At 43.0% G+C, this 20,912-nt stretch overlaps 2 protein-coding genes across 9 annotated transcripts; one reads left to right on the forward strand and one right to left on the reverse strand.

Annotated features, from left to right (window-relative positions):
• Positions 1–919: 919 nt before the first annotated feature.
• Positions 920–11,714, reverse strand: LOC148317417 (neurotrypsin). Its single transcript, XM_088283796.1, has 14 exons — positions 11,402–11,714; positions 8,540–8,582; positions 6,373–6,615; positions 6,141–6,279; positions 5,888–6,066; positions 5,482–5,629; positions 5,178–5,356; positions 4,648–4,789; positions 4,248–4,468; positions 3,785–3,926; positions 3,142–3,432; positions 2,909–3,031; positions 2,577–2,839; positions 920–2,468 (listed from the first exon to the last, which is right to left on the reverse strand). The coding sequence occupies exons 1-14, from the start codon at positions 11,657–11,659 to the stop codon at positions 2,071–2,073; spliced, it is 2,769 nt and encodes a 922-aa protein (XP_088139922.1). The 5' UTR covers positions 11,660–11,714; the 3' UTR covers positions 920–2,070.
• LOC148317418 (cerebellar degeneration-related protein 2-like) lies at positions 3,137–20,346 on the forward strand. 8 transcript variants are annotated; one of them, XM_088283798.1, is made up of 15 exons: positions 3,137–3,940; positions 4,235–4,490; positions 4,659–5,325; positions 5,460–5,632; positions 5,894–6,091; positions 6,162–6,299; positions 9,451–9,533; positions 12,664–12,713; positions 13,764–14,026; positions 15,681–15,770; positions 16,559–16,671; positions 17,590–17,738; positions 17,826–17,975; positions 18,747–18,975; positions 19,048–20,346. In XM_088283798.1, exons 10-15 carry the CDS (start codon positions 15,689–15,691, stop codon positions 19,582–19,584), a joined length of 1,260 nt encoding a protein of 419 aa, XP_088139924.1. In that variant the 5' UTR covers positions 3,137–3,940; positions 4,235–4,490; positions 4,659–5,325; positions 5,460–5,632; positions 5,894–6,091; positions 6,162–6,299; positions 9,451–9,533; positions 12,664–12,713; positions 13,764–14,026; positions 15,681–15,688; the 3' UTR covers positions 19,585–20,346. The 8 variants fall into 8 exon arrangements, with proteins under 8 accessions (XP_088139924.1, XP_088139925.1, XP_088139926.1 ...); XM_088283799.1 differs by having other exon boundaries at positions 4,239–4,490; XM_088283800.1 differs by lacking the exons at positions 3,137–3,940; positions 4,235–4,490 and having other exon boundaries at positions 4,544–5,325.
• Positions 20,347–20,912: the final 566 nt, after the last annotated feature.

The raw sequence follows: 20,912 nt of genomic DNA on the forward strand, positions 1-20,912 counted from the left end.
AGCGGGCACTGACATTGACCAAGACAAAAAGTCCATTCATTTTACCTGGGCTGGCAGTGAATGAGTTAGCTGTGTATTTATTTTTATTTTATTTTATTATGTTGACAAAATTTTTCGTAATACGTCATCTTTGAACGCTACTAACACTGTCTTTCGAATGAAGGTGCTGCTCAAAATCCTACAACAGACTCCAGATTATATGACATCCCTGGCAGAGGTAACAGTAGCGACAGTGTATAATTTGGCTTCCTTGTCTGTCATCACGTTAAATCCACTTAATCCTCTAAATAACCCACATGAGGCCTCCACCACTCGACAGTATGTTCGCCACTCGCTGCTTCCCTTCTCGGATCTTGAATAATGCGGTGGTCTTATTTTTGAAAAAAAAAGGTGTTATTTATGACGCCGGTCCGCAGGATGTAGGACAGCTCCCTCTGGTTTATCTGGCGGCCATGATTAATGAGGCCTGGCACTTTTTTTTTTCCTCCTCTCAAAGACACACAAAGTCAAAGAAGTCTGCGGGGACGCGCTCTGGTTAGTTCGCCGTGAACTCCAAGTCAGGGAAAGGTCGCCACGGAACTGCAGCTTGTAGAGCAGAAATAGCTCAACGTTTGGTTGTAAAGGAACAGCGTACTTGCGTTGACACAATTTGAAAATCAAGTGAAAGGGAACTCAACTGTATCTCTAGACCACTGTAAGTGTAGCAAAAATTTAAAATCAGAAGTGTTCTTGGTTTGACCGCCAAGATCCCCCTTTCCAAAGACGTACGACTTTTCTCTAGCTTATGGAAGCTTTAATGTTGATTGTTATGGATGGAGCTTAATTATGCGCAGATAAATAAATTATGAAAGCTTATTCTTTTGATATGTGACCTAGTCATGGAAGCTTTAATGTTGATAACGTACAGATTCACACGCCATAATTGTTGAACTGCTGAAGAAAGCTTTAATGTTGATTATGTTCAGAAGAAGTGAAATGTCGATTATGTACATCACAGAACCAGGAGCATCTTTGCCGGCCTGTTGTTGGAAGATTTATGTACAGATCCGCGAGCAGAATATCACTGTTGACCCGCTGATGGAAGCTTTAATGTTGATTATGTTCACAATCAGAAACACCGGTGGTCTCCGATGTTTGTCGACATAATGAGTCACAACACGAGACGCACAAAGTCTAGACAAATACAGCACAATTTAGAAATTTAAAAAAAAAAAAAAGGAAGAGAAAACGGGCGATGTCGCCATCTAGTGGTCAGAAGCGATATTGTCATTGAAACGTTCACAGTCCACGCACACACATACTTTCTAACTCTACTCGATTTGCACCATCAGAATCAGACTTTCAATGGCTTTTTCTTACATTTCGTACATTTAAAGGACCGTACCAGTGTTTTTCTTGATGATATTACAATATTCACGATTGCATTCCAGACACCTGCCTGCGTCATGGAACACCGTCTTAAAGGTAAGTGAGGCAAAGCCAAATGATTGTCATTTATAAATCTCATATGCTGCAGTGAAGCAGGCCTTAATTCTTATTATTTCTAGGAAATACAAACATGAAATAACGCACCCTGATAGGTTCCAATGACCGAAAATTATTCATCAAGCACAGATACTGCAATTATGCCGGCCATAATTCTTAGTCCTCCCTGGCCACAATATTAGGTACACCTTCAGTACTTGCTCTGTAATGCATTCATCCATTTTCTATACGGCTTATCCTCATTAGAAAATGGATGAATAGATAGTTTGTCATTTCTGATGTAGAAACACTGGTACGGTCCATATTGAACTAGCTCAGTCATCCATTATGAGCCAGCAAAGAAAAGCCCTTTTTTTTTTTTTTTTGACGTTGTTGCATGTTTATCAGCTGTACATTTAATTAGCAGTTAGCGCTAATCCTAATTGAGCATCCCGCCACATAATTTACTGAATTTAGGATGTGAAAGCACATGCTGCTCGGCCATCTTTGTTTGGCCTCTAGCTGGGAAGCAAGGCATCCACCAATAAGAGTTCATGTTTCCTCTGGTGGTCCCGTGGCACAGGTGGTAAGCCAATGAGGCCTCAATCAAACCGCCACCTGCGAGTGGTGTGTGTGTTTTACATGTGCGTGATGTCCGATGTCGTTGGTTTCATCCCCTCGGCTCCCGTTTTGCGAATCGGCGTGGATGACGTCGTCGATCCAGCTGCGGAACCGACTGACACGTGTGTACAGTGCCGGCGAGGAGGGTTCTGCGCAGCCGTAACCCCCGGCGACCACCCCTGCCAGCACCCACCGGCCGCTCTCGGCCTGGCACAGCAGGCCACCTCCGGCGTTGCCACGGCAACCGTCAGCGCTTCCGTAGAGCAGGCTGGTGTTCGGTGGGCTGCCAGCGCACACGGTGCCATGGCTTGAGAAGCTGTCGCCGTGGCGCTTCTTGCATTGCCAAGACGACATGACGGGAACCCAGGACGCCAGGACAGAGTCTAGAACACAGAAACCTCATCAATAGCTGTCAATATTAGTTTCTGAACTCTGACTTTCAATTAAAGCTTCTGTTCAATACCATCCCACTGATGCCCCGTGAAACCCACCAGGTGTGCTCCACCGCGTGGTTACCATGACGACGCAGGCCGCCGGTATACTTCCGTGATCATCGTCGGGCAGGCAAGCGGCATTGACGTGGGGGTCAAAGGTGAAACAGTGACCTTTCTGGGCGCCAGGCAACTTGAGCAAGGCCAGGTCGTGACCTCCACTTTGACCTTTGAACTTTTTGTGGACTACCACACGCTCCGGGGTCAGGGTCCGCTCAGAAGCACCTACCCGAACCACGTACTTGGACGGCTCCCTTCCAAACCTGATGGTGGTTCATGACGAATGTTAGAAGAGCAGCAAGTTGACACTCATTTCTAGTTTCTCTAGTTACCTGGCAAAACAGGTGGCCGACGTGAGGGCCCAGCAGGAGCCAATCAGAGTGGCGCTGCAGAGAGGGCCACCATCTTGACTTTGGGACTGAAGCCATACTGATGCCTGCCAAGGCCATAATGTCCTGCAACAAGAGGTTAGGAATCAGATATGTGATAAAAGTGCAGTGACACAATAGATCCACTAGATGGAGCTATGGTTAAAAACAGCAAACTGGAACGTAATAGCGCCCACCTGAGCATGTTTCCTCCTCCCTCTCCGACCTTGGTCTCGCCATCCCCCTCTTGAAGCTTCCTCACCCCACAGCTGGCCTCCGGGTGGCGTACTTCAACCATCGGGTCGTGCGTGGAGGCTGTGGAGGCGCCACATTTGACTCCCGCTGTTTGCCCGCGCTTGCAGCCCAGGATGTTCAGGCCCAACGAGGGACACTCGCCCAGGAACTCCTCCTTGCCCGTGCACCTCACTTGATCCAGATGGACCGGTCCTTTGCCCTGACCGAAGCCCCCAGCTGCCAGTGCTCTGCCGCTGTGAAGTTAGCATGACCAACGTTAGCCTCTAATGTTAGCTTCTAATGTGACCTAGCCATAGCGCTAAGTAAGCCCAACATTAGCTCCCAAAAATGCTTCCTTTGTTAGCTTCTAAAATTTGTGATTCTTGAGTTAAGTTCCAAAATTAGCTTAAAAGATGGCTGTGACATGACAACAAAGCTAATTAGGAAGACCAACTTTCGCATCTAATGTTTTTGAAGTTGGAGTCTAATTTGCTCTAACCAGAGTTAAGGAAGACTGTTAGTTTCCAAAGGAAGTTGTCATACTGAAAGCTAATTACGGAAGTTGACATTGAAAGCTAAATCTGAAGTTAGCTTTTGAAATTGCACCTGTGGCCCAGCTGCCTGCACACTACGGCGGCGTTGAGGTCGTTCCATCCCGAATCACAGATGGTCCCCCAGTCGCCGTGGAGATAGACCTCCACACGTCCCTCCATCCTGCTGACGCCCCCGCTGAGACGCAACAGCGGACCTGACAATATTAAGGTAAATTTGATTAGCGTCATAGGCAATAGTGAGAGAAGTCGATCACAAGAAGATGAGTGTTTATTATTTTATTCTTTTCATAGTATTTGACCTTTATTTTGTAGCTTTAGTTTTAATTTTGTACATTTTATTTACATTTTTGATTTTGTTAGGATTTTTGTTTTAATTATATATTTTTTATTATGTTTCTTATTTACTTTTTTTTTTTGTTTTAAATTGATTTTTGGTTTTACATTATTTTTTTTTTTTTGCATTTATTGGCACTGGTTTCCTAACTCAAGTGTCTGTGCGTAGCCAGCCTTCTCACCTGTGGATGGCGCGACGACGGGCACGTCATTGGTCTCATCTTCGGGCTTCCCTCTGCACCGCACGCCAACATCTTCGGCGTGGGAGCAATCAGTGCGACCCCAGATGCCATGGTGGCAGTCCAGCAGGGATGTCTCGGAGCCGTCGCACTGGACGTCGTCCAGCAGGATGAGACCGGCCCCCTCGCCGAAAGCCCCGTCCGGCACCACCTCCGCAACACCCCTTAGAAGAGAGCAAGAATACAGTAAGCTGCGTATTTTTGGTTTATTTTCACAAATTGACCTATTTTGACCTAATTGGCCCTTTTTTGTTCTTTTGCTGAACTTGTCCTCGCTATTCACTGAAAAACTCATCTCGTTCTGTATTTTGTGCTCCTTGCATCATGCTCAACATTTATGTACCTGTATCCCAGTTGTCCACACACCACCTGTGCATGCTGTTGCGTCCAGTGGTCGTCACACACCGTCCCCCAGTCGCCGTTGTGGAGCACCTCCACGCGACCCTCCCAGGGATTGTCACCCCCCACCAGACGCACCACCCCGTCTGAAAGTGTCAAGCCACCACATTTTCAACACATCATTACTGACCATATTCCGGTGTATGAATTAATTGTTTGGTCATGTTGCGATACAGTTTGTATTTTTATTTGTTTTAATTGTATTTTTTAATCATCAATATTTTGTTATAGTTTATTTTTTTTTAATTTAAGTTAAAAAAAAAAATTTTTTTAAAAACATACATTGCTATGTGTGTGTATACAACAACCTGAGATTGTGTACGTGCGCATCGTCAGAGTTAATCAGCCAGTCCATCACCAGGGTTGGTTTTCGCTTCGTAATGATTTATTGATGTGTGGAGGATATAAATAGAAACTTTTAGGGCTGAGTGTGTGTATCGTGTGTGCTTGTGTGTGTGCACATGTGCGTCATGCCTGTGTAAGGGCTGCAGGAGACTCCGGCGTCCTCCATGTGATCGCAGTTGTGCTGCTCCCAGTGTCCGTGTGGACACTGATCCAGGAAGAGTTCGTTTCCCGTGCACTTGACGGCATCCAGCAGAATGGGACCCGAACCCTGACCGAAGTGAGCCCACGACCACGCCTTGGCCACGCCGCTAAACACAATTGAAAGCAGCAAATATTATAGGACTCTTGATAATGATAGATATTTTGTCCCCCCCCCCCCCCCCTGCTTTATGTACATGTTTGTCATCATAGTTCGTGAACTGGCAGCACCCACCTGAAGCCCAGCTGTCGGCACACAACCTCCGCGTCTCTGTCGTCCCACTGGTCGTCGCAGACGGAGCCCCACCTCCCGCCGTGGAAGACCTCCACGCGTCCTTCAAAGTCTTCCTCCCCTCCGACCAGTCGGAGTGGAGGTCCGCTGCCTAGTAAATAACATTATACATAATCACACACACACACGTCCTATGTGCCGATGACAGGTATCACACTTTTTTTTTTTTTTTTTTTTTTAACGGAATTGAATGGACATTTTTGTAAACATCATAGTTAATTTTTTAAATATGTCTTTTCAGAAACAATTGGGAAATTTCCAAAACCTCGTTTTGAAAAAATCACAAACGAGTTACTTATTCAATATTTTGCCCGTTAAATACAACGTGTGTAAAATTCCACTGTCTGACCTTCAGGAGGCGCGCACAGGACAGCTGCCTCGTTTCCATGGTTACAGTCCCCGGTGACGAACGTCCTGCTCCTGCAGGCGCTCACGCTGTGCTCTTCGCCATGGCAACCCAGACGCTCAAAGTGAAAGAGGCCGGAACCCGAGGCGAGTTGGGAGTTCCGTAACGCCGTGCCGATGTCGCTGTCCAACCAAATACCCAACCCCAGTGAGTCTGACGTACCGGACGTGAACGCTACGAGACCGGAGGGTCCTACCTTAAGCCCACCTGCCTGCAGACCACGCTGGCATCCCGGTCGTTCCAGTGAGAGTCGCACACCGCCCCCCATTGGCCGTTGAGGTACACTTCAACGCGCCCGCTGTTGGACGTCGAGCCGCCGACCAGCCGGGCGGCACCTGGACCAAGACGTTTGAAGGTGCGTGAACATCAAGTACAATTTTAAATAATTTGCAAAAATGAAAGTACAAAAAGTTTTTTGATAGTCGTACCCTGGTGGCAGTCACAGTAAGCCCATCCAATGGCACCTGAGTTCTGCCGGAAGAAGCACCAGGGGTTGGACTCTCGGTCCGGGTTCCGGCAGTAGCTGTGCTCGCCGAGGCCGCGGCCCGGGTACTGAACCACGTAGTCGGGGAACTCGGTCCACTTGAGGCACGGGGCGCCCGAGTCCGTCTGGGACACAGTGCCGTTGTAGTAACCCAGTTCGGTGAAACCCTCGGAGCAGGACAGTGGGACTGGGGCAGAGAGGGTGGGATGATGATCAGGTCCAAAATTCTCATTATCGCCGCTACACCAGTCAAATCTTTCATCAATCTCATTCAAACATCATCAATCATGTGTTCCGTTCTTGAGCAGGACCACGATTGGTTTTTAGTCCTCCTTTCATGTGATGTTGCTTTGTGTTTGTTTGGTCTGAGGCCAAGCTGCAGCTAAACTGTGATTAATGGCGGACGCGCTTCCCCAACCAGCGCTAGTCTTACCGCATTCACGCACACACAAACGCAAGATGGAAGCAAGAGAATCGGTGCGAAACAAGTGAAGAAGAACCAAAAGAGAAGATCAATAGACGACACACAAACAGGAGACGACAGAGAATCGTTTTAAGGTGCAAAGTTAATGTGGATTTAGTGAACAACTGCACAAAAAGGTGAAGGCTTTTGCGTCTATTTGTTGTTTGTAGTGCTTTTGTGATTTTGGCAGCAGCTTGTGTCCCGTTAGAATACGACTGTTTGAGTATCACTCGGCTATCGTCTTGTACTTCATCATTAATTCATGTCAGGCTGCTTCACTAACAAAGTACATCGCGAGTGCAACTTTTAAGTGGTAAAAATGGACTCTTGTATTTTTTATATTTGAATACTGCAGGCTTTGGTTCACTCTGACTTTAATGGGGACACAATCTACCATCCGGGACGCGGGCGTGCTACGTTATGGAAAATGTTTGCAAACAGTGTGTCTTGTGTGCCTGGCCACCTGATGAGCGTGAAAGTAAACAACCAAGTCAGTCTTTAGTCAAAATGTCTGTGAGTGAGCTTTTTTTTTTTTTTCTTTTTTTTTTTTAAACTCAACATCTCAAACATCTCTTTTTGCTTTTTTTTTTTTAAACTCAACATCTCAAACATCTCTTTTTGCTTTTTTTTTTTTTTTTAGGATTTTTTGGGGGCTTTATATTTATAATATATATTTAAATATATATTAAATATAAATATATAAAAAAATATAAATTAAATATATTTAAATATATATAATTATAATAGAAAGTGTGTATATAAAATCCTTCTCAATTAAAAAAAATAATGAATTATCAAATTCTATATTATATTGGTATTTATTCAGTTCCAAAAATATAAAATTTGCATTTAAAATCCAATGATAGTAAATGGTAAATGCATAAAAATAATTATCCATTATTATAGGATTTATATGAAAATTAATATAATCATTAAAAAAAATATTAAAACAGTCCAAGATATTTGTATAAGGAAAATAGATTAAAATGCATTATTAGCATGTTATTATTTTTAAAATTTTTGTTCCTTCATTTACTCATTTTTATTTTCACTACCAATAACTGAATTTTTGGAAGGGAATCCTAAAAATAATTTTGAAAATGCACAATTAGCAGACCTAACAAAATAATCTTCCACCTCCCCCATCCTCCAAAACTCACGCAAACGCACATTCTCGCTCTCCATCATCACCACGACAACAGCCCTCTCCTCATCGCCATGGGAACACTCAGCCTCCCTGCTCGTATAATCCATTTCCCCGCCACAAAGCACATTTGACACGCTCCACACTTGCGCTATTAAGGGGGGGTATTTAGTTTGGGGGTGCATTTTATTTGGTGTGGGTGTTTATCTACCACACAAAACCGCACACCAATAATCACAATGTGTATTAACTGCTGCATTGGCAAATACCTGCAGGTGTACATCAAACTGCGTGTGAAAGGGTTTACGAGCTACTCGCCCTACCCCCATCACGCCCCCCCCCTACATTTCGACATGCGTCATGCACTCCCCTGCCTAACGCACCGCCTCTCCTAGGGAAGAGAGAAATTAAAAAATGGTGGAAGGCTTTTCGATAAAGGGGAACCAAACAATGCAAGAATTGGTAATGGCGGCGAGGTGGCTCGTGTAGCATCCGGTCACCTACCTGAATTCTGCACCTCGTTTAAGTACGTGTCGTCAGCCACCACCTGAACACAAAAACACAGCAAGAAATTAGATAGAAAAACAAACCATTTAAAAAAATATATATCACTAAAAGTGGAAAAGTGTGCTGTGGTCTGACGAGTCCACATTGGAAATTCCTTGATTTTTTTATTTATTTTTTTTAATCATTTATCGTTTATTTTGTATAGTGTTTTTCTTTGACAATTTTTTAAGCTGTACTATAACTTAAATTTATTCAATGCATTTTTTGCATGTGTCATTCCGATACAAGACACACTTGCATAACAGCACCGCTCTAATAGCTTGAGAGCAGGAACATGTGAACCTTGCTGGTGAGAACACGGATGGCAATATCGCCAATCATGTCAATCACACGCCTCCTTTACCAACCTAATGTGCTATGATGCGCTTGCACCTGCTACCTCCATATACACACACTCACTCACACACACACACACACACACGCATACACGCTTTCCTTACCAACAGTGCACTATCAAGCCAAGACTGACCAAGAGGGAAGCCTTATTTCTGGTCATTTTAACAAAACAAAAAATTCCCAGAAAATTTTCTTTTAAGGTCTCTAACCAAAATGTCACTTGAAATTTTATTTTTTTTATTTATTTATTTTTTTTTTAAATAAATTGGCAAGAGGCGACCTGGATCCTTGAGTGAGGTCTACCTGCCTAACAGGGGACCAGCTTTCTGTACTCATTCACATTGCTGGTGAGTGCTTGTTTACCAAAATGAGTTTCTTTGTTTCGTTCAAGAATGGCCCCATTTAAAATAAATAAATAAATTAAAAAAAAAAAAAAAGTCAGTTGAAAGGAAATATGGGGTGGCAGACTGGTAAGCATGTCGTAAGTTGAACCTATGTGTGTTTGTTTGTAGAAACATCCTGACTGTGTTGTAGTGCTGCTGTTGTCTTCATTAGAGACAATGTGGAAAGCTGTTCGTCTGCCGTCTTCTATTTGGTGAGTATCATTAATTCCCTGCACCCTGTTCTCCGCTAATGATTCAACACACACACTCACGCGCACACACGCACACACACTTGCACAACACGAGCAGCTAAGCGAAAACGAATGTGATCTCCTGATTAATTGGTTCCTTGATCATTTTTTGATGTCGTCTCAAGCAAAGTCAAAACATTTTGGAGGCTAGGGGGGTGACAATCCGCGGCTGACTTGTCATACGCAAGCTCTTGTGGTATCACATTGATGGGGTCGACTGGGGAGGTGGAGGGTCTCCAACAGAGAACGTTCAAAAGCGTAAATGTCGCCCTAATTGGACCATGTGGAGAATGTTTGAGGACACGGTGAGAAAATACTGTAAAAATTAAGAAAATAAGACAACATGCGTTCAAAGACTAAAAAAAAAAATTATGAAGTAAGATGAGATGGATAGAGATGGAAAAAAAAAATAGACACTGTTAAGAAATTGAAAATCTGGGCCGATTTAATAGAATAAATTAACCAATGTACACAAAAACAAAGATGCATGAATAAATACAAGAAATAGACAAAAACCTTAAAAACTACTCTATGGGTTCTATTTTCTTCGACAGAATCTGCTGTATCATGATTTTCCCCGCAGGCAGGAGGCTGACTGAGCCTGTTTGTCAATTTGGCAGAACGCTCTGCCATGCTGGGCATTCCATTAAGATGGGCCCGGAGGACAAAAAAAATTGGTTAGCACACCTGCTGGAAACGCGTCTAACTAATTGGCCTCGTGGACATTTGCATCACCAGCAGTAAGCGCCAATGCATTTAATGAGGGCACCTGCTTACGTTGTCTGTTGCCTCACCGGTCAAGTGCAATGACAAGACTCCGGCCACGCACGAATCATGGCAACCCTTTTCCTCACAGAGATGTCTGCATGTGAGACGTGAATGCGCCACTATTTAAAGGGAACGAAAGGAGCCGCTCTTTGATTGGCAGTTGTGTTCACACCAGAGCGGCGCAAACCTCCCTTTTTTTTTTTAAATTACGCTAGTTTTTTAATCCAAATCGATTTTATTGCTGCTGTCAGTGAAAGGATCATTCGCAGCTGAGTTTTTTTTTAAGCCGAACATGAAACATAAATGGTAATAAAAAATAAAATCTAAAAAAATGTTTCTTATCGATTGCGACAGTCAAAAAACTGCAGCCGTGTATTGATAGAAACTAGACAGCATGGATTAGGTAAGAGAAGAAAATTTACAATATGTTTTAAGAAACAGAAGAAATAGAATAAAATTGACAGTGTGCATTGACAAAATAATTTGAGAAATAAGAAAATACTTTCAGAAAACAAAAATATGTGTACATAACACAATCGAAAGAACTAACATGCATTAAGACAAAATAAACTGACAGCACAGACGGTATGCTTTGAGAAATAGAAGGAAACAGAAGAAAAAGAAAATAACCAGTGTACATCCAGATATAAAAAAAAAAATGAAGTGTTCATCAAAATTGAAACAAAAATAAATGTCTCTTTTGACACAATGGGGAAAGGTTCTTAGAGACATGGGATAGTGGTCAACATAAATACAATATGCAAATAAATAAATAAATATATCGTGTGAATGGAAGTATGGAAGAAAATGGACATTCTGTGCATCCAGACTAAGAAAAAAAATCTACTCTTTGCTTCCAAGCATGGAAGGAGGAAAAAAAAGCAATTATGCAAATACAAAGAAAGTACAGTCATACAGGATATCAACACATAAGCTAGTTTTCCTCTTTTCCCTCATCCCATCAATTGGTTTGTCACCGAACAACCAACATCATCATGCTCCTCATCCTCACTTGACACACACACGTGAACGTAAATATGATGAGCGGGGGACGATCGTACCTGCGCGCGCAGCGGCAAGGGCAGCCCCAGGCAGGCGGCCCCGATCAGACACAAGAATCGGCGGCCGCTCGGAGACATCTTTTCCCGCCTTGGGTGGCCGCGTCCGCGTCCGTGGCAGGCAGACAACAACACGCCGGGTGACGTGTGAGGATGAGGAGGATGCTGAGGGTGGTGGGGATGAGGTCTAAAGCGAGGAGAGGGTGCGGCACCAGAAGGGGATGGAAGAGTGCACACGCACACACACTCACGCACACACATCCAATCTGGATGGGAATTGTGTTGAGCTCTGCAGAATGATCCCTCTCTCTCTCTCTTTCTCTTTCTCTTTCTCTCTCTCTCTCCCTCTTCTCCCTCTCCCTCTCCTTCTCCTTCTCTCTCTCTCCCTCTCCTTCTCTCTCTCTCTTTCTTTCTCTCTCTCTCTCTCTCTCTCTCGTCTTTAGTAGAGGGGACCAGGACTACAGAATCTAAAATATAATATTTATTAACCTGAATACATCTGCATTCATAAAGCCAAAGTGGGCGAATTGACAAGGGGTGAGCTTTGGTGCCTTTCTGAATGGGTTAATTACATGCACGCACAGAACCGCTTAATAAGCACTCATTCATGAATCATCTGTGGTGAATCGAAATAACCCCCAAAAAAAAAATTATTAACCATATCTGACAAAAGGAGTAATGAGTAAAAATGGCGTAAAGAAGGAATATTGACAATCAAGAATTTGCTTATGAATTGTGGTTCAACTAAATCGTTTAAAAAAATTTAAAAAAAGTCTTGAAACAGGCCTGGACTGAGAAAAGGTTGAAATTAATTTCACAATGGGGTGTGTCCTCTAATGAACAGCACAGGTGTCTTTAAACTTGCAATCAGTCAATTGGTCTATTTAATGGGTAAGAATGATTTTTTTATTGTATTTTTTTGCTGTGTTTACAGTCTGCACTCTTTCTGAGTTGGGCACCCGTGGATTTGAATATTCACAAAATGTTTAAAAATCAATTTGATTAATAATTATTATAAAATATGAATTATATTTTTGTTTGCTTGTTTGCCCCATTTTATTTTTGGGTGTGTGTTTCTCAAAATTTTTAATTTTTAAAGCTGCTACATGCTAAACAATGTTACGAGAAGAACGTTTGCATGTCATGTTGCATTCTCCTATAGTTGTCGTTTTAACATTTACAAGAACCATTTTTATTTATTTTGAATGGCTGTGATGAAAAGAGCAAGAGAGCATTGTTTTCATTCAGGTGCTTTGTCTTTTTAGGTGAAGTCTGTGCTGTCCAACGATCAACCTCCTCCTGCTACTTCTTTCAGGTGGCTCGCAGGTCAAAAACAGTTGAACTCATCCATATTCAGAAACGACATCTTTGTTCTTTGTTGTTATATATTTTTTTTTTCTTATCTCTCTTCCTGCATGCCGCGATACCTTGGAGCTGTGAGCTTAACTCAACTCATCCGTTTCACACACTTTGCTTGTACCCACTCGCTCCAGGCTGGGAGATTAACATTTTTATTTATTTTTTAATTTCCTTTTTAAGTTTCATCTATTTTTTTCTCCCTGCCAACGCAAACAGGCACAGCTCTTTTCACCCAAATTGTTCCTAATCTTCCTTGCTCTGATTATTTCTAGTGGGTGCTTTTAGAGCCCAATTCTTGTGGCAAAAACAAAAAACCAGGTCTGCTCAAATGTTAGCATGCTAACGTAGCAAGATAGCCATCTAAGTACAGAAAGTGATGGATATCGCAATTATTTGTGTCGCTGTTGCCCTTTGTCTTTGTCTCTTTCATGTCATACCCCCAAAAAGAGGCCGGTTGCCATGGCAACACACCCGCCTCCCCTCACACTGAGCCTGTACAGTATTTCTACAAAAAAAAAAATCATGAAATGTATTATAAATTAGATTATCATAATCACGCACACACGCACGCTGATGTTTTGTGCTGAAGTTGTCGCCAGGAGCCTATTTATTACCAATCCTGTTATACGCTCCTCGTCCCTGATGCATGTTGCCACGGCAACGCAGCAAATTCGGCCAGAACCGTTATATGGGCAAGAGGAACAATGTGTGTGTGTGTGTGTATGGGGGGGTTACACACTCACACACACAAGACGTCCCCCTCGGTGTTCTGTGATGTTTCAATTTCCTTCCCTGGCGTTTATCTGACTTCCTCTCCCTTGAAGAGACTTCATATACCACTCTCTCTCACACACACACACACACACACACACGTATATAACAAATAAAGGGTGCTTGTCGGTGACTTTGTCGATTTGCCTTTAAACAACTGGAAACAGGGAGGCATTTGATCAGATGTGCCTCTCCTCACGCTCAACTCCGCCATCCTCTCTCATGTGTCTCAAAGCGCTGATGGAGGAGGACAGAAGACGGATTGAGGAAAGACAAACGGGAGCTGGCGTCCCACAGCTGCGAGTAGTTCAAATCAGTTTAATGCTATGTTGTTCATTACTAGCACATGTTCCAATCAAAGCATGATTATGGTTTGGACATGCTTAACCTTTTTTTTTTATTGTGAATTGTAAATGCACAAGGTCACTGCTGGTGTACTGGTCCATTGGCCTGAATTTGGTGCCGGCAGCCGAGTTTGAGTTCCCACTCAGTGACAGGGTGAGTGTCAGAGGTTGTCTGTCGCTCTCTGTGTGTGCCCGGTGATTGATTGGCGACCAATCTAGAGTGTCAGCTGTATTTTTGTATTACCTTTATCGTTTAAAAAAAGAAATAAATGTATTGTATTTTCCTGAGTCTCACAAGAGTAAGATAAATGGCCACAACTACTCAAATTATAAGCGTGGCAAAATGGTGGCATCACATTAAAACAAAAATACTAATACATTTGGTATCCAGCTGATGTGTAATGCGCTATTAGAATAAAATTGTATTTTATTGTATTTTAATTGCTGACATGTGTAGTAAAATATTGGGGAAAGGCTTTGAGTACTTTAATTTTTGTACACTTTATTAAATAAATCTGACAAAATTGGTGGGGAGAGATATTCAAAGCAGCAGCTTTTAAGCAAACTTATTTTTTTTTCTTTTTTTTTTATTGCTTTTATACCCTATGTAACTTCCCTGGGGTGTCGTGTAAACGTGTTGAAGTTGTACACTGGCTTTATTCGCGATTGTTCATGGTTTATTTGATTTCTTGCTTCAGTCTCTATTTTTGTTTTTTGCAGCGCGCCCTCTTGTGGCCAAACACATTTGGTGCACAGTTCATGATGCACCTTCGGAGAAGCAGGTGCCAGCGAGCTAAACGTAAAAGGGGTCGTCCAGCCAGCATGGTCCATTTTTTTTAAATAAGCTCAATTTATGTATTCTTTTGTCGGGCAAATGATATTGCATTTCCCATTTTAACTATCCGTTTTGGATAAATCTGTAAATAAATAACTATTTGAAAACCACCCTCTAAAAATAGAGGGAATGGCCACGCCCATTTCCCCTCCCCGCCACTAATCCATCAAAGACGACTCCAGTGCGGCCACAGTCGGCTGTGGAGTCGGCCTCCTCGAAGTTTGTCCATCCATCCATCTATTCATCCATTTTCTCCAGCCGCTCCGAGACGCCGAAGGTTAAAAAAGGCCACTTTCAGGGTTTGTCGATTTGGGGTTTATCCGAAATGGACGCCCACTCGCACTGCAACGCTGACGGCTGCGGAACGCTTTAATACTTCAATAGGTCGAATTAGACTAGTAATGTGCATTTTGAATTCTGTTTTAGATAACAGAACTGCCAGATCAAGCAATGCACTAAAAAAATAAAGTGTAATTTTGACACGCAACCCTATTGCAATGTCAATGTTCAAGTGCATGAAGCGTCCCTTTAAGTTGTTTTTTTTTTCCTTTCGAAGCGCAGCCGTACCGGAAACTCACGTCAAACCTTCGACGTAAAATCTAAAGGTCTAATAACTCTATGAACAACGCCAATATAAACGTAAGTAATAACAATAATGTCGTAGATACTAATTCAAGCCTATAGGATTACGCTTTAAACCACATTGTAAGCGATTAACCACGCCTGTCAAAGCGGTCTATATTAGCAGGAGCTTTTATTTTGAAGTTGCTTAACAGGCCGGTGGACCCTTGACGCATCAGGCTTTCTAATTAGCGTTATCTGGTGATGCTGGTGCGCCCGCACACCGGCTGCAACTAGCAAGCAGCGAGCTGTTACCATAAAAAAAATCGCATTAAAACCCGCGTTCATCATGTTAATTTGGAGGATTATTTGAAACCAAACGAATTGGGGTATTTCTTGAAATTGTCACCAGTCGCTGAGATGTTGACGGACATGAGCGTGGAAGAAGAGTTCGAGCTGAAGGAGGACGAGCCCTGGTACGACAAGCAAGACCTCGAACGCGGTAACCTTGGCAGCCTTTATTTCTATAGTCGCTCATATACGCGTGCATCATTTAATTTACTTGAATCTAAATTGCGTTTTATTATTCAACGTGGATGCTGTTGCTTGAATTGTGTGTTTTAATTCGGAAAGGCTACGAGAAGAGAGATGTTATTTATCTATTTACATTATAGACTTTAACCTGATTGTAGGAAAGCTTAGGAATGTTGACATTGGGCCCAATTAGGTCTTGCACATTAATACAAGTGGGTCAGTGGATCACAACACACGCAGTTTGGACACTCACTCTTGTGTCTTTATGTGTCTGTATCAAGACTGAGTTCATGTCCAAAATGTAACCGTGTCCATACTGTGCCTATCTTCGTGTCTTTACAAAGACATTTGAACACGCCTTCAGACGTGGACGCTGTGTCCACACCAAGTCAGTGTCCTTGTACAAAGTGTGTTTCCAAACTGTAAGCATGTCCAAACCGTAGGGTCAGTCAAAAACGCTCAACATCGCTTCATGTCACAAAACTGTTAGCAATAAAATGTCTATAAAATCCCAAATATTAAGGCCAACGTTCTAATGTTTTTGAAAAATTCCATTGTTCGTTTTCTTTTTGAACATTGAAATAGATTGCGTTCAGTGGGAGCCGTTATTTACCGAAACATTTCCAAATATATTTTAGAGATGTGATTGCAATGCCGTTATTCTTGCTCAAGATTGTCATAGCGTCACAATCTGATACCGAATCGCGCCTTTGCTCCATTGCTGTGCGAATCTAAACTGCGTCTTTCCTCCTGCAGACCTTCAGCTGGCCGCCGAACTGGGCAAATCGCTGCTGGAGAGGAACCGCGAGCTGGAACAGGGCCTGCAGCAGATGTACTCCGCCAATCAGGAGCAAATCCTGGAAATCGAGGTAAGCCCCTTGGGACGTTGACAACCGGGTTGCCGTGGTAACGCTCTTTGGCTGTCTGTTTTAAAGCCATAAACAATAATTGTCATGATTAGAATTCTAGTTTTTCTATTCAATTAAATTATTTTGGTCAATATTATAGTTGTGGCCAGGACTATAATAATAATAATTTATATTTAGATATAGACAGACAGATTCCTCACCGAAGTGACTTTGCAGTTAACAACAACAACAAGAGCAGCGGCCCCCCTGCGTGAAGGCGGAAGTGAATATTTAGTGGAGTGTTTGGACTGGTGTGGATTACTTTAATGTCCTTAAATCGGCTTTGTCTCACTGGCGAGTCCTTCTCGACGTTGGCATGTTGCATTAATCCCGCCAGTCCTAAATGTTGACGTCACGGCGTTGGTGCTTCCTGAGGTTGCGTTGTTGTCGGAGTGAAGGCAATGTTCACTGACAACACCTTTGAATTGCTGCTCTGATAAGATAAGTTCTCCCGTCCGTCGCCTTGTAAATAATACACGGAGCACTTTTTAATATTTTATCATTTTTATTTTATTTTTTTTGGTAATAGTGATATTTTTACCAGGCAGGGAAATGCACTCTCAAGGCAATTAAAAAGCGTCACATATTTATATTATATGATATTTTTGGGGGTCTGGATTACTCCCAAAATATTTTTTTATTGTATATTATGTCAATTACATCTAAATCTAATTTTTTTTCAGTTTTTATATTAATTTGCACTCATATACTGCATTTGTTTATTTTTTTATCTGATTTAATTTGATTTATTTTTTTATTACATTTAATTAGAGCTGTTTGGAATAGTTTTGTTTTTCCATTTTTGTTATTTGTACCGATAGTGATTTATTTACGTATGTATGTATTTCTTTCTTTTCTTTTCTTCTTGTTGTGTCCCAGCACCTAAACAAGCAGGTGGAGCTCCTGCGGCAGGTGAACGACCAGCACGCCAAAGTGTACGAGCAGCTGGACGTGTCGTCCCGCGAGCTGGAGCAGAACAACTGCAAGCTGACTCAGGACAACCGCGCTGCCCAGCACAAAATCAACGGGTTCGAACACAATCATCATCTTTTGTCGGTTTTGAACACACAAATGTAGCGCTGCAAGGTGGTTTCAAGTGTCTTTTATCCGCGCAGGTTGACGGAAACGGCGGAGGCGCTGCAGACGCGCGTGAACGAGCTGCAGCGGCAGGTGGACGACATGAAGCTGGGACCCTCGCAGCTTGTCCAAAGGGGGCGGCGGAGGTGGCCCGGCGCCCAAAGTCTGGAAGAACTGCAAAAACTCAGGTTTGAGCCCAACTGGCTTCTGGCTTCCGGTTTGAAGCGTTGCAGTAGAGCGCACCCTGTTGGCGTGTCTCGCCAATTAGCTGTGCGGGTCGGCACCGACTCAAAGCAGCCATCTTACACTGAAGGACACTGTTGTGTTTTTTTTCTGCCATAAATTGACCTCACTTGGTTGGCGGAATTTTAGAATTTAAAATGTGTAGGATACGAAAAAGTGGAGCAGCCGTGGTGTGTGTATGTTGCGCTTGCGCTGTAAATGTTACGTCAGCAACTTATTGCCTCGCGCTTGTTCGGACGTCCTGTGCCTGAGGTAAAACTTCAATATGATTAAGGCTGAGGTAAGTGAAAACTGTGTTACCTCAGAGTGCAAAGTGCGTGTTGCATCAGCAGAGGACTTTTACTTTCAGATTTCTTTTTTTCAGATTTATTTTTAACTGAACAAGGTAACAAAGAAAAGTAATTAAATATACCAAGAAACTTCATTTCTTTTATTATTGCATCATTTTTTTTATCAGATTTGTGGTGTAAATATATGTATAATTATTTTATTTATAACAAGGATAAATTTTTATACATTCAGTTTTTGTGTACATTTAATCATTATCTAGTTATTTTTCAGTGTTTAATTTGACATTCTCTTGTAATTAAATAAGGTGACCAAAGTATGAAGTGCGTCATCAATTTGCAGGTCCCAACATTTTATTCTGTACATCTCTTCAATGACGTTTATGCACGTATGCATGCATTCATATTTTCTCCGCTCCGTTTGTGCAGGCGGTGTGATGGCGAGCCAGTAGAACCTCGTCTCGGCGCTGAATGGCACGACGGCGTGCAGCGGTGGCACGAGGAGCAGCATGCATCACTGCGCCGCTCGCTACGCAGCCTCCAAGCTCAGTACGCGGGAGAACGCGCCCGGCGGGAGGAGGCCGAGCGGGAGGCGGAGCTGCTGAGCAGGCAGAATGCGACGCTTGAGCAGCAGCTGGTTGCCATGGAAACGTGCAAGGTACGACAGGGTCACACAAAAATGCATGGGTGGACTTGGACATTTACTTGTTTTGTGTTTATATGTGTGCAGATGCGAGTGTCTGAGTTGGAGCGCGAGGCTGAGGAACTTCGTCACCTCTGGAAGTCTGAATCCTTCTCCCGGCTGAATGTGGCGTACGCGCTGCCCGAGGAAGAAACGGAGGAAGAGCGCAACGGGGAAGCCGAGCCCAGCGGGCCGTCCCTCCGAAGCCAGCGGCCCCTCAAGCGATGGGCCAGCGAGCGTCTCCTTCAAGCCATGCACGGCACCGACGCCGCGGGCGAGCACGAGTGCTGGTGCGCCATGAGGGCCGGGAAGACGCAACGTGGCGGTATCTCACTGCTCAGCGAGGTGGATGCACAGTACAGCGCCTTGCAGGTCAAATATGAGCAGCTACTTCGGCACTTTGGATTGCAGCAGCAACAAGAAGAAGAAGTAGAGGAGGAGCTGAGTCACAAAGCCGTTCAGACCGTTGACTATAACGGCGGCTTCCACCAGCCTGAGTACAAGGAACTGTTCCAAGAGATTTTCGCCCGCATCCAGAAAACCAAAGAGGACCTGGAGAACAGGGCCAGGCGACCCTGCACATGATGCAACACACTCAACAAGACGCCTGCGAGAGGGGAGGAATAAAAAAAAAAGGGAAATGTCTTCTTTTTCTTGCTAAATTATTAGCACTTCTTACGCCAGTTCATTGCAATATCTTCAAGGGAGTAGGACACTCTTAATTCCAATGGAAATCTTTATTTATTGCTATTTCCTATTGGGCTAGGCGACATGGCCTTAATGTAAATAACTATTTTATTGCTGCTTTTTCTCCTCAGTTGTTTGCAACTTTGAGTGAGCAATACTCTTTCAGCAGGAATGACTCCATTATTGCCTTCCTCTGGCCTCCTTTTCTTGTCTTGAAAATGAGAGTGCCCATGTTGGCAGATTCTTAAGGGGGATATTTTTGCAAAAGTTGCTACGGCTAGCGTGTTAATCGTTAGGTTGGCAACTGTTTGCACCTAGTTTTTTAGGAGAAGCAATGCAGTCAGCAGGGACGTTGACCTAAAAAAGCAGCAAATTGATGAAATAATTACTACTATTCAATATGCTATTTATTCCAATGTGGGCTGTTTAATTATTATAGCTAGCTAGCTTCTGTATACGAATATAGCAACTCTGAATGTGGAAAAAAAAGGATGGTGCTTCATCTTATGCAACAAATATCCATGAACCGATACTTGATCACTTCTGTATGTCAGATGTCCGAGTGAACGTTTTGAACACGATCAGGTTGCAAGTCCATTACATTGTTCTAACAGGAGTGACGCGAATGTTCATGTGAAAAATAATACACTTGAAAATGAATTTGAGACTGTAAAGTGTTTTTTTTTTTTTAATTCTTCAAAAAAGAAACTGCACCTCACTAAAAATTCAATACTACATATGCTCACATTGAGTAGGCCGAGTAAAAATTCAAACTCCAGTGACAAACCATACGGGAACTCTATCAGATAGAGGCACCTTAAAGTTCTAATTATTAGATGATTGCCGCTCACGTCGTTGTGTGCATGTATAATTCTTACCCTTGTCCGGTGGTTCTTGGTGCCCTTCGGACCATCACACTCCACCTCGGCCTCCCACCTGCAAAACACATGTGCCATTACTTGCGTGCAAGTAACTTCATTTGGACACTTCACCCTCATCCAATCTCTTCACTCTTCATAGTTAAAAAAAAAAAATAATAAAATCACTCATTACCATCTTAGGAACGGAGATTGTTTAATTGATGTAACGAAGTTATTTTCAGGAGTTACAACTCTTATCTGCGCTATTATTCTATAGCAACAAAAACAAAAGACAAGTTCACTCACTTTTCCTCACGCTCCCAATACAAAGTCATCAAGTGTGTCATTTACAACACTAAAAAGAAA

This window comes from Idiotropiscis lumnitzeri, chromosome 20 (assembly GCF_059441095.1).
Source record: "Idiotropiscis lumnitzeri isolate Australia: NSW breed Sydney's pygmy pipehorse chromosome 20, RoL_Ilum_1.0, whole genome shotgun sequence".
Taxonomy (NCBI): Eukaryota; Metazoa; Chordata; class Actinopteri; order Syngnathiformes; family Syngnathidae; genus Idiotropiscis; species Idiotropiscis lumnitzeri.

What these genes read in the sequence shown, in the direction of transcription:
- LOC148317417 (XM_088283796.1), bottom strand. Translation starts at nt 11,659, where the DNA reads ATGTGTGTGCGTGAGTGTGTGTGCGTGTGCACTCTTCCATCCCCTTCT. An exon ending in TGTGGACAACTGGGATACAG is followed by an intron (nt 4,469 to 4,647) that starts GTACATAAATGT and finishes CTCTCTTCTAAG; the next exon opens with GGGTGTTGCGGAGGTGGTGC. An exon ending in TCGGCCACCTGTTTTGCCAG is followed by an intron (nt 2,840 to 2,908) that starts GTAACTAGAGAA and finishes AACCACCATCAG; the next exon opens with GTTTGGAAGGGAGCCGTCCA.
- LOC148317418 (XM_088283798.1), top strand. Translation starts at nt 15,689, where the DNA reads ATGTTGACGGACATGAGCGTGGAAGAAGAGTTCGAGCTGAAGGAGGAC. An exon ending in GCCCAGCACAAAATCAACGG is followed by an intron (nt 17,739 to 17,825) that starts GTTCGAACACAA and finishes TTATCCGCGCAG; the next exon opens with GTTGACGGAAACGGCGGAGG. An exon ending in TTGCCATGGAAACGTGCAAG is followed by an intron (nt 18,976 to 19,047) that starts GTACGACAGGGT and finishes ATATGTGTGCAG; the next exon opens with ATGCGAGTGTCTGAGTTGGA.